General features: G+C 40.9%; 1 protein-coding gene across 1 annotated transcript in view; it reads right to left on the bottom strand.

Annotated features, from left to right (window-relative positions):
• Window positions 1–15117, bottom strand: part of FAM3C (FAM3 metabolism regulating signaling molecule C) — a 48016-nt gene extending 32899 nt beyond the window's left edge. The window contains exons 1-2 of the mRNA XM_024128256.3: window positions 14967–15117; window positions 1238–1292 (exon numbers count right to left, since the gene is read on the bottom strand). Of these exons, the coding sequence (XP_023984024.1) occupies window positions 1238–1250 (13 nt within the window). The 5' untranslated portion in view covers window positions 1251–1292; window positions 14967–15117. The remainder of the gene's footprint in view (window positions 1–1237; window positions 1293–14966) is intronic.
• Between the last annotated feature and the right edge of the window lie 397 nt (window positions 15118–15514).

The following is a 15514-nucleotide window of genomic DNA, read 5'->3' as shown; positions in this document are numbered from 1 at the left end:
GTAAGAATAATGGCTATAAGGATATTTCAAAGCAACCAGGATTTTTTTTAATTAGAAGAGATTAATTAGTCTATAAGCAATAAACTAACAGCTAATCTTCCTTATTCCTTCATTAAAGGCAGTCCCCTTGAGACCTATACTAAGAACAGTGTCAAATATAACATCAGCACTCGGTGAATAATTACTCATCAATTAACCTTGGTGTTAACAGTCCAAATCAGAGAAATGGATTAGATGACAAAGTTAATTTCAACTAGAATGAATGTAGAATTACATGAGAAAGAGAAACCTGCTTTATTTCAAATCACCATGCTTAATTAAGTAATGTACTTTTAGAATCATACTTTTAGAGATGCTCCCACAAGAATATTTTTTTACTGGTGAGATGATAATTAAAAGAATGACTATCTTGATTTTGAGAAATGACAAGCTGTCTCCTATGATGGACACACACTACTTAATAGAAATTTCTCTGTAAAGTGTGCATTTCTTCTACACAGTGGCTGTGCTAGCGGGGCAGGGTGGAGCGATCACACTCATTTTCACTATAGGTAGGAAGAGGTCTCAGCCGCTCCTGTTATTTATGGATCTGTCTTTTGATAAAGGTAACTACCTTAATACTATGAACACCAAATGGTATTTTTTAATTTCCTCAGTATGCTGCCTAAGGAACAGATGTCCTTACACGTAACCTCACTTATGCAGGCTAAACCTGACCTAGCAAATACAACAGTCATTTACGCAAAACACATTTTACTGAATTCTTCACATACACTAGTTTTAATTTATGCACACACATAGGAAAGATTTAAGCTTTTAAACTTCACAATTCATTTTTCTCAACAAGCCAGAACTTAGCAAAAACAAAAATCAGCCTCCCTAAGTTGTCAAAATCGTTCTTTATATGAACATTATACATATATATATTTATATTTTTATATTATTAGGCAAACAAGCTTAATGTATAAGGACGTAAACATTAAAAACCAGAACTTAAAATATTTAGCATAAATAATTTCAACAGAAGTGTTCCCCAAAAACTTAGTAGAACCCACTAAACGTCCAATTTATGATTTTCCAACTACCTAAAAAAGTAAAAAGGCTAAATAATGATTTAGTTTGTTATATTCAGTCACACTCAACATAGAAAATGATTATTTACCCTCTCATTCAGTCATTACTAAACAAACAGGTTATACAAAAAGCAAAATTATTTCTACTGAATTGAGTATCTTACCTGCTACCCTCATGTTTGGTTTTTCAGTCTATGGCACTTTTCATTAAATAAGCTCCTAAAATCAAAAGAAAAGGCAAACATCATTAGGTCTCGAATGAGCATTCCTCCCTAGATTGAGTTTGATTTGGAGCGTATATATTAAACTAATTAAGTAAATGTCATGACATTTCTAAGTATTCTACCAATATTAACATTTAATGAAAAAGCTCTTAGCACTGGGCCTGTCTCCTTCCACTGGGCCATAAAAGCTCCGGAGAGGAGGGTGTGTCTAAAACTGCTCTATCCCCCACTCCCTAACTGAAGGATGGAGGGAAAACTTGTCATCAAGCATGGACAGAATGATGCCTTACTGTTCTCAGTGATTATGCATCTGTAACAAACTTTTGATATTTAGTTCCAAACCACCAGTTTTCAGCTGAGGTCCAAAGAGGTTAAGCTGCTTATCTAGTCAGGGAACAAATTACCTGCAGAAATGGGGTGAGGATTTAGGTCTTCTGGCTCCTGCTCTAGGGCTCACTCCAGTATATGATGCCATTTCATTTTTAGTATGACACAATTCAGGTGCCACTATGATAAGCACTTATAGGAAAGGCACCTTATCTTAATACCAGGAGTCCTCTTCCTCTTCATGTTTTCAATTTAAGTTTGTGAAAGAACATGTTCAGACCTACAGAATTGCAATTTTAAATATTCCAGCAATTATCATTATGGACAGTGCATGTTATACATCAAATGAAGAAACTGTAATCTGATATTATTCTAATATTAACAAGAAATAGATACTGGAAAAAAGAATCTGCGTACATGTTTGTGTGCTCCCCCCTAAGAAATAACTCAAGATAGGTGAAATTTTAAAAAGAAAACGGGAAAGCAAGTATACGAGTTTGATAGGAAATTCGTGCTCAAGTTCAGCTAGACAGCTTCCACAGTCTACTCAATCTATTGTACAGGAAAGGTATTCAAAAGAAAATTTCGATTAATGAATTGCATCAATCAAAAATACATATTTCTTTATTTTAGACTGTATTTTAGTACTGATGTTTCAGTGTTGATGTCTGACCTAGTAATGCACAGAATGATTCAAATAAAAACAAGGGCAGACTCCTGAAGGGCACTGAAAGGGAGTGAGACATCCAGTTTTCTTATTCACCAATAAGGAATTATCGGGGGTGGGGGGGGCGGGGAGGTGGTGAGCATCTAAAAGGACCAGTGTTCTTAAGGGGACTCCCTTCCTTCCGCTCAATCTACCCTGAAGAAAATATCCACATTAATGTTTATACTAGCACTGAACTGAGAATTATTGATTGCCTTTGTTAGTTATCTGAACACCTTCCACATGATAGGAAAAGTCACTGTTACTTAGCCACAGGCCAGGAAAACGCTAAAAGGAAACAAGAGATACCGAAGTATCCACAAGTTACCACATAAAAGCAGAAAAAAAAGAAAAAATCTTGGCTTCTCAAATGAAAACCCTAACGAGTTATAAATCCTCTTTGGACTTCCAGCAAGATTGAATATTATGTTCAAAACACACATATATGCCTTTACTCCCAGCTAACACTCCCAAATAACATCACTCTTATGTGAATGTGGCCTGCGATAATTTTTTTTGGAAGAGTGATAAGCAGTTGAGTAGACACCTGATGTTCTATTTCACTGTTTCCATTACCTGCCAAGGAGGTCACACCTGTACAATTACAATCACTGCCTCATGTACCTACCCCTTGTTTGGACTGCCTAACCAGCCTGCTTCTAAACAACACTAGTAAGATCACAATATAAGCAACCACAATGGTCTAGCCAAATTCATGTTTTCCATTAAATTTCTCAGAGAATAACATTTAATAAAATCTCTAAATTAAAATCTCATCAAATCTCAGCCACGACACATTTTTAATTAGTTTGCTTAAGAAGCAAATTAATGATTCAAGAGTGTAAATCGGCATAAGGAAAGAGTATTGAATATATTTGAGAGCAAATCAAGGAGCATCTGTTTATAATATGCTAATTCCAAATCATTCCTAACTTGTCTTCTTAGGAGGACATTAAAAACAAAGAAAATCTTTACATAGAATCATCTTGGGGGACGGGGGGAGTAACACCTTAATGGGGTCTGGTATATACCTCAAACTGAACCTCCAACAATCAAGGGGAGGTAGAAAAGTTCCAGAGAAAATGAACACAGCAATAAAAGGAGGAAAAAGGTCTCTGCTAGAAATTCAGAGCCCTTTAATTCAGAGGCAACAGGTGAAAATTTTATAACTGTTCTTATATATTCATTAAAAAGTAGAGATATAAAAATTAGAGCCATTTCCAAAATAAGAATATGGGTGGTAGGAGGAGAGTGTTTTCAAGACAGATTAAAAAACAAACAAACACCCTAATAGCACATTTGTGAAATACATTTGTAAAATACATTTTGCCCCCCAAAAGTATAGTCTAGGTCAAAACAATAAGTTTCAGTGTTTTATAGATCAATGACTGAGCCAGATCAGGTTGTAACATGTAAAGTGCACAATCATCAGAGCCCACTGCAAGCAGGGCCATCACGCAACCCTGAGCAAGGAAACACCATTCTGGATAAACGCTAATTTAGTAAGTAACCTGGCTTGAAAGAGAGAACCTGAATTAGGGTCTCGGATCGACATACCGGATTTCTTCGAATTTCTTATAATTTAAACATTTCCTTTAGCCCAACTGTCTATGTTGGTCTAACTCATGAAGTTTTGTTAAATTCAGGCCTGAATAAACAGGCATTGTCCTAGAATCAATCAACTTCAGGACAATAGATAAAAACACAGGTCAAGTGACACTTTCATTCTTTCCTTGAGAAGTGGACTCAAGCTACATCAGGTAAATTAGAAGGGCCCATTCTGTAGCAACAAAATAAGCCATAAAAACAATTATTCACCAGGAGGGGAAGGTCTTGCCATTTAACAAAAACTAGGAAATAATGCAAACAGCAGAGTAAGTCACACATTCTTATTTTATGCAATTTCCCAACAGTCCTATGGCATTATAGATGAGGTCAAAGGATTTGTCCAAGGTCATGTGAAGGGAAAGTAAGAAGCTGATACTATAAACAATTCCACTTCCCTTCCACTTCCCAGCAGCTCCCTGCCATGCTCTAAGAAGCTTCCTGACAAAATTCCATGTCAGTCAATTTGGCTTTTGCAAATTGCTCTGGGAATTGCTAATCCCTGCTGCCAACTAGCCACTCTAGGGCTCTGATGGGTTGTCAAAATGACTAGGCATGTGTGTTAGAACACTCGTCAGTCCCCACTGTGGGTAGGGGGCATGGAACCCAAAGGCTGTGTCCTGCTCTCCTCATCCGGCTGAGCCGGGAAGGGAGCAGAGATGCCTGCCCGGGCTCCCCCCACCTCCCCCGGGGCCCCGGCTGAGGCCCCAACCTGTCCGCAGAGCCCCAGAGGAGGCCCACCCCAGGGACGCGGCCTGAGGGGAACTGGGCGAAGCCTGTGTGGCCGGGGCTCCCTCCCGCCTGTGTGCCGGTACTTGCCGGCGGTCTCCTGCCTTTTTCCCCCTCATCCCACCTCCTCAGACACCTCGCTTAAGGGCCCAGACTCTTTCTCGCAAATAATGAGGAAACATGGTGTCCCAGCCAGAGGGCTCCCCCTCCCACCTCCTCGGGGCAGGAGGTTAAAGAGGGTTCAATACCAAATGCCCTGGCCCAGAAGAGAAATAGTGGTTGAGTTTGGGGTCAGAAGCAAGGGCGGAAGAGGCAGCCCCACAGGGTCAGTGCGCCATGCTCAGGTCGGTTTGGCTTGTCTTTGTGTCTTTTTGCTTTGTCGTGTTTCGTTTTAAACAATCATTAGTGAGATTTTTCTTCAGCCACCAGTGTTGGCCTTGAAGCAGAGGGCTGCAGCCCTTAGTGTTTGTAAAATAAGAAAGAATACACAGTGTGGCCATGGTTGGGTTTTTTTTTTTTTTTTCCCTCCTTTGAGAATTTCCTTCTGTAAAAGCAAATGTAAATACTTTTTAAATACTGAAATCTGTGGATGAAATAGAAGCTGGAACCCTCCTCTTGGACTATGCAGGCTAAGAACCTCATGGGACTATGAATTCACCGGAAATTTTCATTTGCCATCAGGCCGAGCTTTGAAAGAAAAACTGTTCTCTAACCAGGATTGTAACAAAAGTGTAAATATTAGTTCAGAGTTGAAAGTTGATGGTGCAAATATGTATATAACGTACTGTATTTTTACAATGATCGTCGCATGACTCTACTCCACCCCCTTTTTGTACTCCATATCTGTCTTCCAGAAACGTCACCTGCCTTTCCTCCTGTGGTCTCTTAATCCAATAATTACATTACTGCCATTAAAGCATGCAGTTATTTAAAAAAAAAAAAAAAAAAGAAAAAAGAACACTCGTCCAAGACAGAAAGGACAGAGGAAAATGAAGTATACAGACACACTCACTGATACATTTAATATTAACAAACGACTACTTAATTAAGCCAGAAGAAAATACTACCAATTATACTCCAAAAATATAAAAAAAACTATCACTCCATTCAATCCACTTTTAACTCAGTGCTGGCCGAATGACAATGTAAGGAAACAAAATTTGCAACCCAAAATGTCTCCTTGGTGTGTTAATTATTTTGAGCTGGAAACAGTCAAGGCCCAAAAGACTCTTTGACCTTCCCCCTTAGCTGCCTAAAGAATTTATAGAGGGTCTACAACAGGAAGGGAACTATCACCACAGATAACTGTAGTATGAACTACATGTGTAGATAGGGAACCCAGGAAAATCTGTTTGTTAAAATTCCTCTAGGTGTCCCATTGCCACTGCAAGACCCAGCAAACATTTACCAAACATCTGCTTTTCCATCTCCATGTGAATTGCCTTCCTCCCCTTTGAAGTCCCAAACCACTACCCCCTACATCCCTCCTCTTTTGTCTTTAGCCAAGATAGTATTTAAGGACTCAGTTTTCCTGGGTCTCCCCCATGTATACATGTTATTGAACTATTGATTTTCTGTTAATCTGTTTCATGTTAATTTAATTTTTAGACCAGGCAGAGGAACCTAGAAGGATAGAAGAAAATTTTTCCTCCCGGACAGCAATTTTAAATGAATCAACTGACAATCAACAGACGATTCTAATATTCATATGAGCTGGGGCTTTTCAAGAGGACTGAGGGAAAAAAAAAAAAAAGGTAGAAGTGCAAGCAAATAGATTCAAAGTACATTTAGGCCCTGTGATGCTAATTTATGTGTGTCAACTCCACTGGGCCACTGGGTGCCCAGACACTGTACTTTGTTAAACATTCTGGGTGTGTCTGTGAGGGTCTTATTGGATGAGATTAACACCTGAGTAAAGCAATGTGCCTTCCCCAAGTGAGTGAGCCTTGTCCAATCCGTTGGGAGACCTGACTAGAACCAAAAAGGCTGAGTAGGGCAGCATTTGCTCTTTCTGCTTACTGTCTTCAAGCTGGTCCATTGGTCTTCACCTGCCTTCAGACTTGGACCGAAACTTACACCACTGACTTCTCCCAGCTCTCAGGCCTGTGGACTCCCCGCCTGCCAAATGCAGACCCTGGGACTTCTCAGCCTCCACAACTGCATGAGCTGATTCCTTCTGATAGTTCAGATAGATAGATAGACAGACAGACAGACAGACGGTCTCCTATGGGTTCTATTTCTCTGGAGAACCCAGACCCCCTCAAGATCAAAATGTAAGAGACTACATTTTCAGTCCCAGAGCAGTTAAAGAAGAAAATGACATAATACTGAAATCAAAAGAATACTGCAGCTAAAAGTCACAAGGGTAAGTTCTTCTAATGTTATGCTTACAAACAAAAGTATGGTATTTAAAGAAAACTATTTGCAAAAAATACCTGCATTTATGTAAATAAAATAGAGCAAGTGTTGGCAACTTTCTGTAAAAGGGCCAGATGGTAAATGCTTTAGCTTTGTGGACCATATAGTCTTTATTCAAACTACTCTGCTCTGCAGTCAATGAAAAGCAGCCATACACAATATGGAAACAAATGGGCCCAGCTGTGTTATAATAAAACTTTACTTATGCACACTGAAATTTGAATTTCATAAAATTTTCACATTACAAAATATTATTCTTCTTTTGATTTTTTCTTTCCAACCACTTAAAAATATAAAAGCCAGTCTTGGTTCATGACCCATGTGGACCCATAGGTCACAATTTGCCAATCTGAGGTAAAGGAATAAAAAATGAATTTAAATTTTAAAAACTTTTAAAATAGAGGAATAAAAAACTTTACTGACCATGCTCTAATATTCCAACATTTCTTGCTGGGCTATTTGTGGGATATACAATTCCCATAAGGCTTCTATGGGTTCTCTTAGAAGTACTAGTACAGAAGTAGGACAAATCAGACAACGCTGAATTCTGTGTTCTATACGTGTTCACCATACATTTTCATAATCAACTGCTCTTCATGGAAGAAGCATATACTCCGTGAGAAGCAACATAATGGATCCTCTTCAAAAGAAAAGAAGTCCTTCCCTTCCTACAGATGAAGCTGTCCACCTACAGCAAAGATGGGACTAAATCTAGGAATGTTTTCCAAACGATCCCAGGAGACATTAAAAAAAGCAGGGAAAATTAATCTTATTATATCCCATTTCATTAACTGTAAAATGATGGTGACGAGATCTTAACTGTTTTCTAAAGTGTCTAAAAGTGATTATTTTTGTGATGGGCTTAAAAAGGGAGAAGGGAGGACAGGTAACTTTGCATCTGATGTTTGATCAATTTTTAAAATTCCAAATATTTAGTTTTAAGAAACCTTTGCTTTGATAGAAAGCTGTCACTATAGTAGGTGCAGACTGCTATCAAGTACCCATCTCCCTCAGATGCCACTATGCACACATCTTCACCAGGAGGGATACATTTCTGAAATAACGAAATGAAGAGGGTGAGAAGACTGCATTCATTTGAAAGAATCTTAACATTCAAACACTCAGTATGATATGTGAGCTGCTATCACCGTGTTACAAATATTGTGAATTTAATAGAATTTGGTGTTTTCTGTTAAGCAACAGAAAAAAAATCCAATTACTACCTTAACAGTATTTTAGTTCTAGTAGGAGACTCTGATATAGAATCCTAGAGAAAGGATGTTTTAAAAATCTACCATTTTAACACACATGTGTCAGACACTTAAAAGTGTAAGTATGGGGGCTTCCCTGGTGGCGCAGTTGGTTGGGAGTCCGCCTGCCGATGCAGGGGACGTGGGTTCGTGCCCCGGTCCGGGAAGATCCCACATGCCGCGGAGCGGCTGGGCCCGTGAGCCATGGCCGCTGAGCCTGCGCGTCCGGGCCTGTGCTCCGCAACGGGAGAGGCCACAGCGGTGAGAGGCCCGCGTACCACAAAAAAAAAAAAAAAAAAAAAAAAGTGTAAGTATGACCCTATATGGTGAAGGGGAAATTTTTCGATGTCTACATAACAACTAGAAAAGTATCCCAGGTTTTTAAATGACTAAACTAATCCTACATTTTGACTAGAAGAAAAAAAAAAAAAAAGCAAAGGAGCTAAAAACAAAGTATTTGGGAAAGAAAGGAGGAGATCTGTATAATTCTATAATGCCAAGAATATATTCACTTTTTCCAAAGATCACTGAGGAAAATGTAAATGTATCCAATCTCCTGCAAAACGGCCTCTCAAAAGGTGAGACTGCAGAGCTACAGACCAAAAACTTCTAAACAATGGCTCTATAGAACCAATAAATAAATCTTTTAGAAGAAAACGCTAATGTTCTATTGAAAACCTTAAGAAGAGAGGGATACGAATGATCTAATCCTGCGTTTTTAAGTTTTCTGAACTAATACCATATGGCTTTACTTATTTTCTTAATACAATAGCATCACATTGAAATTACATTAAAAAGAGGATTAATATCTAACTGGGCCTCAGAAACAGAATTAAAAGCATACTGTGGAAAAGCACAAATGAACCAGAAGGCACCCCACCCCTCCCCGCAAAATGTTCTGGGTGCGCTTAGCTTTCCTCCACAGTCTGTCTACCCAGCATAATCTGCTATCCTTTGTTTTTATCTGCTTCTCCTGGCAGTGCCTGGAGAGAGTAACACTTCAGAAAACTTCCATCTGTTCTGCAGCAGCTGGATAAAACTTCATTCTCTTAAGAATGAGACACGACAAACTATAACTGTCACCCCAACCTGTCCCTCGAGTTAAAAACCAGTTAGCGAAGAGCCCTGCTAATCATGCAAGTGCCCGGCCTGTCCTGACCTGGCCGTAGTGACTAGTGCAAGGAGGAGTAATGAAGCCTGCCAGACCACATGCACTCTACCCTCTAAGAGCACAACGATTGCAACAGTGTTCACCCTACACTGAGAATTCCAGAGGACAACTCCTCCCACCACTGGGATGTGAATTTGCTAGAGACCTACAGTCCTTCCTCTTCAGAAATTTGGTATTAGATTTCTGAAATATTTCACTTGATCAACAGGCATTTAACCATGTTTTCTGTAAACATCAATACTTCAAGTAATTAGAAACTAAATGGACACGTATTCAGCTTTCCCCATCCCAAATCTAACACAGTTAAGCAGGTTTCTCCTGACAAAAATATTTCGTTTGCCAAAATGATGTCACTGAGGAAACACCATAGTAGGAGGGGCTGCTCTTCAATGAATTCTCATTGATGAGGAAAGGTCTGTCTTAATCTACAGGTGTTCTCTCGTTCAGGACCCAATGTGCCACCATGGTGTTTCTATTTAAGTTGGCGAGCAAAGTTCAGGTTTACTCTGACCCAGACTTGGTGCTGATGCCAATTACCACCACAACATCCTAAAACTACTCATTATAGGACAGTAGGTGGCTGGTGTATATGCATATAACCAGCTAGCTGGCATTAATGAGGGCTATGAACTAACAGAAAAAAAGTGATAAAAAAGAAATCAAATGATCAAGCCACAATAATGTCAACGTGACATTAATATTTTAATGGACTGTGATTACAAAATGGAAATCGCTAAAGTACACAGAAGCTTAAAAATAAGACTTCTTACCTGATCTGAAACACCAACATGTGAAAGAACTGGAAATGGGTAGGATGAAAATAATATGGGGCCAAATTGGAGTGCATCACACCCTATGATCCAGCTACCTTGCATTTTAAAACAAAGTCATCAGTATAATCTTCATTACAAACATACGTCAAGTACAGGCATCACATATTAAACTCTATTATAAACAAATTTTACGAAGTAAAAGGTCTAAAGAATTGTTACATTATAACTCTTTTATCCCATAGCTTCATAATAACCCTTTACCATAACAAGAGGAGCCTGTGGTTTCTCAGGTACCTAACACTCTGTATTTTGATTCCAAGATACACACTACTTCCCTTATTTTAACAAGCTTTAAATCAGGATGAGGCTCACAACCACATTTTTGTGGTTAAAAATAATAAAATAATGGTGATCTTAGATTCAATGAAACATCATATCCGGTTCTTTGAATCCCAAACTATAAAATAACACACACCATGGGCACCACAATTACTAACTAGTGGGTTTTTTACGAGGCAAACTCCTGAGCCCAGAATCCCGTGGAGTGCGGATTAAAGCTCCTGCACGGTCACTAAACTCCCCAGGTGATCCTCATTCCAGCTTAGATGTGAGAACTTCAGCCCAACGGTACACCAACGCAAACACACAGAGGAGTCAGGGGTAGTGGTGGGCAGTAAGTCAGATATAGGCCAAAAAAGCCCAAAGGTAAAATTCAAAGGACAAGAATCTTCATTCTTTCCTTAACGATGAATGGAAATCAACCTGACTCTGGGCCAGGTCTCCTGCGGGGGTGAGGAGGGAGAGGTGGGCAGTGAATAAATCTGGAAATAATGTGCTGAGGAACAGAGCAAAGAGAACTCCTGTTTGCAACGGTTACAACAGAGTGTAAAATTCAAACTGTCCCAATATTTTCTTGCAGTTTCCTCTCTACCAAAGCAGAATTTTGCTTAAAAAGTCATAATCTAGTTGAAGAAATGAAATGGGGATCAGATTTCTGTAACTGAGAGTAGAAACACACCAAAAACAGAAAACAAGACAAAAATGACATTTTGTTCTGTCTGCTTCTTCAGAGCTCCACAACTGCTAATTAAACAGCTGTAATGTAACCTACTTTAATCCTACACTATACCATCCAAGAGGAGAAAGAAAGATGGATGAATGGGTAGATGGAAAGAAAGAAAGGGAGGGAGGGAGAAACAAACATTATCGAGTACAACAGCAAAAATAAAACTACATGCTAACTATAAGAAGTTGAACATAAGCAGGATAAAGAAGTGCCTAGTTCACAAATCGCTACAAAATGAGATGAGAGCAAGGCACAAATTTACAGGAGAGTATAACTAGTAAACTATCTTCATCTCCTCATGTAACTATAGTATTTTACATTATATCAGATGGGATGTTACAGGTTCCTATTCTGAATGTTTTAGAATTCCCCTACACATTCACTTCATTTATACAGTCTTTAAGTAGTGTGCAGAATTTCACCGCACCAGGGCAGACATAATTCTGTCAGTCAAACTTTTTATGTGAAGGAATGGAGGAGCAGAGAGGCTTCATCTGCCCAAGGGCCCTGGAGATGCAAGTTAGAGCCATTTGCAAAGAACTGGTAGTAAGAAGATTCTAGTGTAAAATTTTCTGAACCAATTAAAAAATTCACTTTTTTGTTGACCACAGGTCCTTCAATACACATTTAACGATCACCTAACTGCAGATGCTGAATGGTATGGAGAGTCAAGTAGTACACCTGATAGCCATGATACTATCTAAACAAGCCATGCAGAACTTATGATGAACATTAATGCAGACTCATAGCTACAGACGTCCACATAACTTTTTCTCACTAGCACACAAAAACCCACCAGGGTCCATCAATTGATGAATGACTAAACAAAATGTAATATGTGTCTATACGTGGAATAGTATTCAGCCATAAAAAGGAATGAAGTACTGATACAGGCTACAACATGAATGAACCTCTAAAACATAATGCTAAGTGAAAGAAGCTAGACACGAAAGATCACCTATTTTATGACTCCATTTACATGGAATATTCAGGATAGATAAATCTGTAGACAGAGAAAGCGGACTAGTGGCTGCCAAAGGTTGGGGAATGGTGAGTAACTGCTTAACGAACATGAGGTTCCCTTTTAGGGTGATGAAAATGTTGTAGAACTAAACAGAAGTAGTGACTGCACAATACAATGAATGCACTAAATATCAATGAATTGTACACTTAAAATGGTAAATTTTATGTTATGTGGATTAAATTTAGCTTTTAAAGGAAATTTAAAAACTCACCAGAGACTAGAAAAATAATGAACAGATGAAAATTAATTAGATTATAAATAAGGCAGATGTAAGTAATAAAATAGCCTGAATCAAACGAACAGGCCGATGAAGGAGACAATGAAAGAATACTGATGGGGTAAACTGTGGAAATTTAGAGGCAGTGGAATACAATTTCCTCCTCTGAGAGAACATCAGCTGGCTCTATTTTAGGAGTGGAATAAAATTCACAAAACCTTTTAAAGTTCCATAAGATGTTATGGAAAAACCCGAACGAACTTTTTGGCCAAACCAATAGCTTTGTGAGGGCCCAGGCTGCCTTATTCACAGTATCCACCTTACCTGTAATTACTGGCACATATAGGCACTCTCATATGTCTAAATGAATGTAAAAATTGTTGAAAACTGAGACTGCCCATTTAAGACCTAAAATATGTGGTAAAAAGAAATAACATTCTTATGATCCCCACAGGGACTACTTTTCACCATTCAACAATCTCTTTGTCCTTTGACCCTCTCTCCAGTGACTTTTCCCTTTTTAATATATCTTCTTTAATTATGAAAAGATCAGTTAGTAATTCTTTTTTAATTGTAACATATATTAGGTTTATTTTAAAAGTCACTTTAGGGTTTTCCATGGTGGCGCAGTGGTTGAGAGTCCGCCTGCCGGTGCAGGGGAACCGGGTTCGTGCCCCGGTCCCGGAGGATCCCACGTGCCGCAGAGCGGCTGGGCCCGTGAGCCATGGCCGCTGAGCCTGCGCGTCCGGAGCCTGTGCTCTGCAACGGGAGAGGCCACAGCAGTGGGAGGCCCCCGTAACGCAAAAATAATAATAATAATAATAATAAATAAAATAAAATAAAAAATTCACTTTAACCCAGTGGTGCTCAGTCTTATTTTGACTCCCTTTTAAACAGAAGCCCCCTCCACTGGGGATTTGGGGGTGGGGTGGGGGGCGGGCTGACTGCGTCCTTTTTAAAAAGCCTCATTTATGGGTGATTCTGAGAGATCCCCAGGTTGCGAATCACTGCATGAACCTCGTTTTATTTCTTACTATCAAGAAATGCTAGTCTTTAATGAGCTGAGAAAACATTACACAGAATCTGTGAAACAAAGCTTCTCACACCTGTATACACTGGAAAAAAAAAAAACCCTGTGATTTAATTAGTAAACTGCCAGAGAACTCAAGAGACTGGCAGCCTTTAAAAAGAGATAGTTAATGATATGACCAACCCGGATGCTGATTCTGCCAATCCCTTGCTGAATGGCATGAGTTAGTAACTTGTATCTTCTAAATTAAATGGAGATCCCTTTGTACTCAATGATGCACTATATGAATAACATTAAGGTTTCCCTTAATGTAAAATTGTAAAATTTGACAGCATACCATTAGTCCTGAAAGGTGGTTAAGAGTTCAAGGGGTCTGGGATCTACTGTCAGCATCAACCTCTACGTAACGTCTATGGGAGTTCATAATTTCTCAGTAAAATTGGGAAAGATACACAAACGGACCTACTCTATGGGTTGTAAGAAATAAATGTGCATATGAAAGCACTTGACACAGTGCCTAGTCAGCAATCTAATATCTAGGATCATTATATTCATATTCTTTTAGGCCAAAAAGAAACAAAGAAAAGGTTCTGTCAATTAAATAGTTTTGTATGGCACGAAATTTTAAAAAGCAAAAGGTAGAGGATGATGAAAACACAAAAAATAACAGCTGGAGATCTTAATCTCAAACGTCAGTCCAACACTCATTATTTAGATCTAGGGTCACAAATCGTAACATATGGTAGAAACTGTGAAGACAGCGGCAAACAAATGGGGAAAAAACAAGAAAAAGAAAAAAAAAAAGGAACGAACAGCACATCCATCAATGACACCGAATGCCAATGGGCCGAAATAGGTTTTAAAAATAAAAACTACTTACAACTTAGAAGACGCTAAAACTTTACAAGTGAGCCAAGACTGCCCTCCTCAGAGTTCAAATGCAACCTACAACTCCGTCCCCGCCTCTTTAGAGCACTCGGCCCTCACTTCCGACCCGAGCGGGAGCCCCCAAGCCGGACGCGTGCCCCAGGTGCCAGTCACAGGCCGGAGCGCCAGGTGCAGTGGCCGCCCCGCCCTCCGCGGAGCCGGAGGACTGGCCGCCGTACTGGGGATGCCCGCGCGTGGGCGGCGGCCCGGACCCCCGGCCAACCAAGCTCTGGTACCCTGGTCCTGCCGCGCCCTGCCCTCGGCGGGACGAGCCACGACGACCCGAGCACGCCCGGGCACACCCCGGGCCGGCGGTCGCGGGGTGAGCAGAGGATGAAGGTGAAGGTGGGTGCCCGACTGGCCACAGTCTCCCTCCATCCTCCCCGCCCTCGGCCGCGGCTCCGTCCACCTCCCCGTGCGTCTCACCGGCCTCCCAACCGCCTCTCCGCCGCGCGCGCCCGCTTTCCGGCCTCCCTGCGGTCAGTCTTGCCGGAGGCCGACAGCAGCCACCGCCGCCTCCCGCTCGCTCCTCCGCTTCCTCCCGGGTTCCTACGGCTTCCCCTCACCCCCGCGAGTGGCCAAGAGGAAGCCAGCTAGCCGCTGGGCCGCCTCCCTCGCTTCCCCGCCGCGACCAATGGGCCCCGCCGCCGGGAAGCCGCGCACGCCCCCTGGCGGTGGAGGACCGAACGGGCGCCCCGCAGGCCGGAGGGAAGGGCCGGAGAGCAGAGAGGGAGGGCTCTGCGGCCCCGCCCCCCGCCTGCGCTGCGCTTTCGGGACCTGCCACGTGGGAGCCGCAGGGGCGGCGGCCGGCCGCACCCCAGAAGAGAGCAAATAGGTCTCGCCTCTTCCCACCACACCCCGCCTTGACCCACACTTCCATAATTCCCACCTTAAAGGAAGAAATTTTAAAGTCCCATTCTAGAAGTCCACCAGCTAGGGTATACGAGACGGTCATATCCACGTAAGGTCGTAGG

This window comes from Physeter macrocephalus, chromosome 5, assembly GCF_002837175.3.
Source record: "Physeter macrocephalus isolate SW-GA chromosome 5, ASM283717v5, whole genome shotgun sequence".
Classification (NCBI taxonomy): domain Eukaryota; kingdom Metazoa; phylum Chordata; class Mammalia; order Artiodactyla; family Physeteridae; genus Physeter; species Physeter macrocephalus.
Note: the sequence above shows the minus strand (reverse complement) of the source record. Positions and strands in the feature narration are given on the sequence as shown.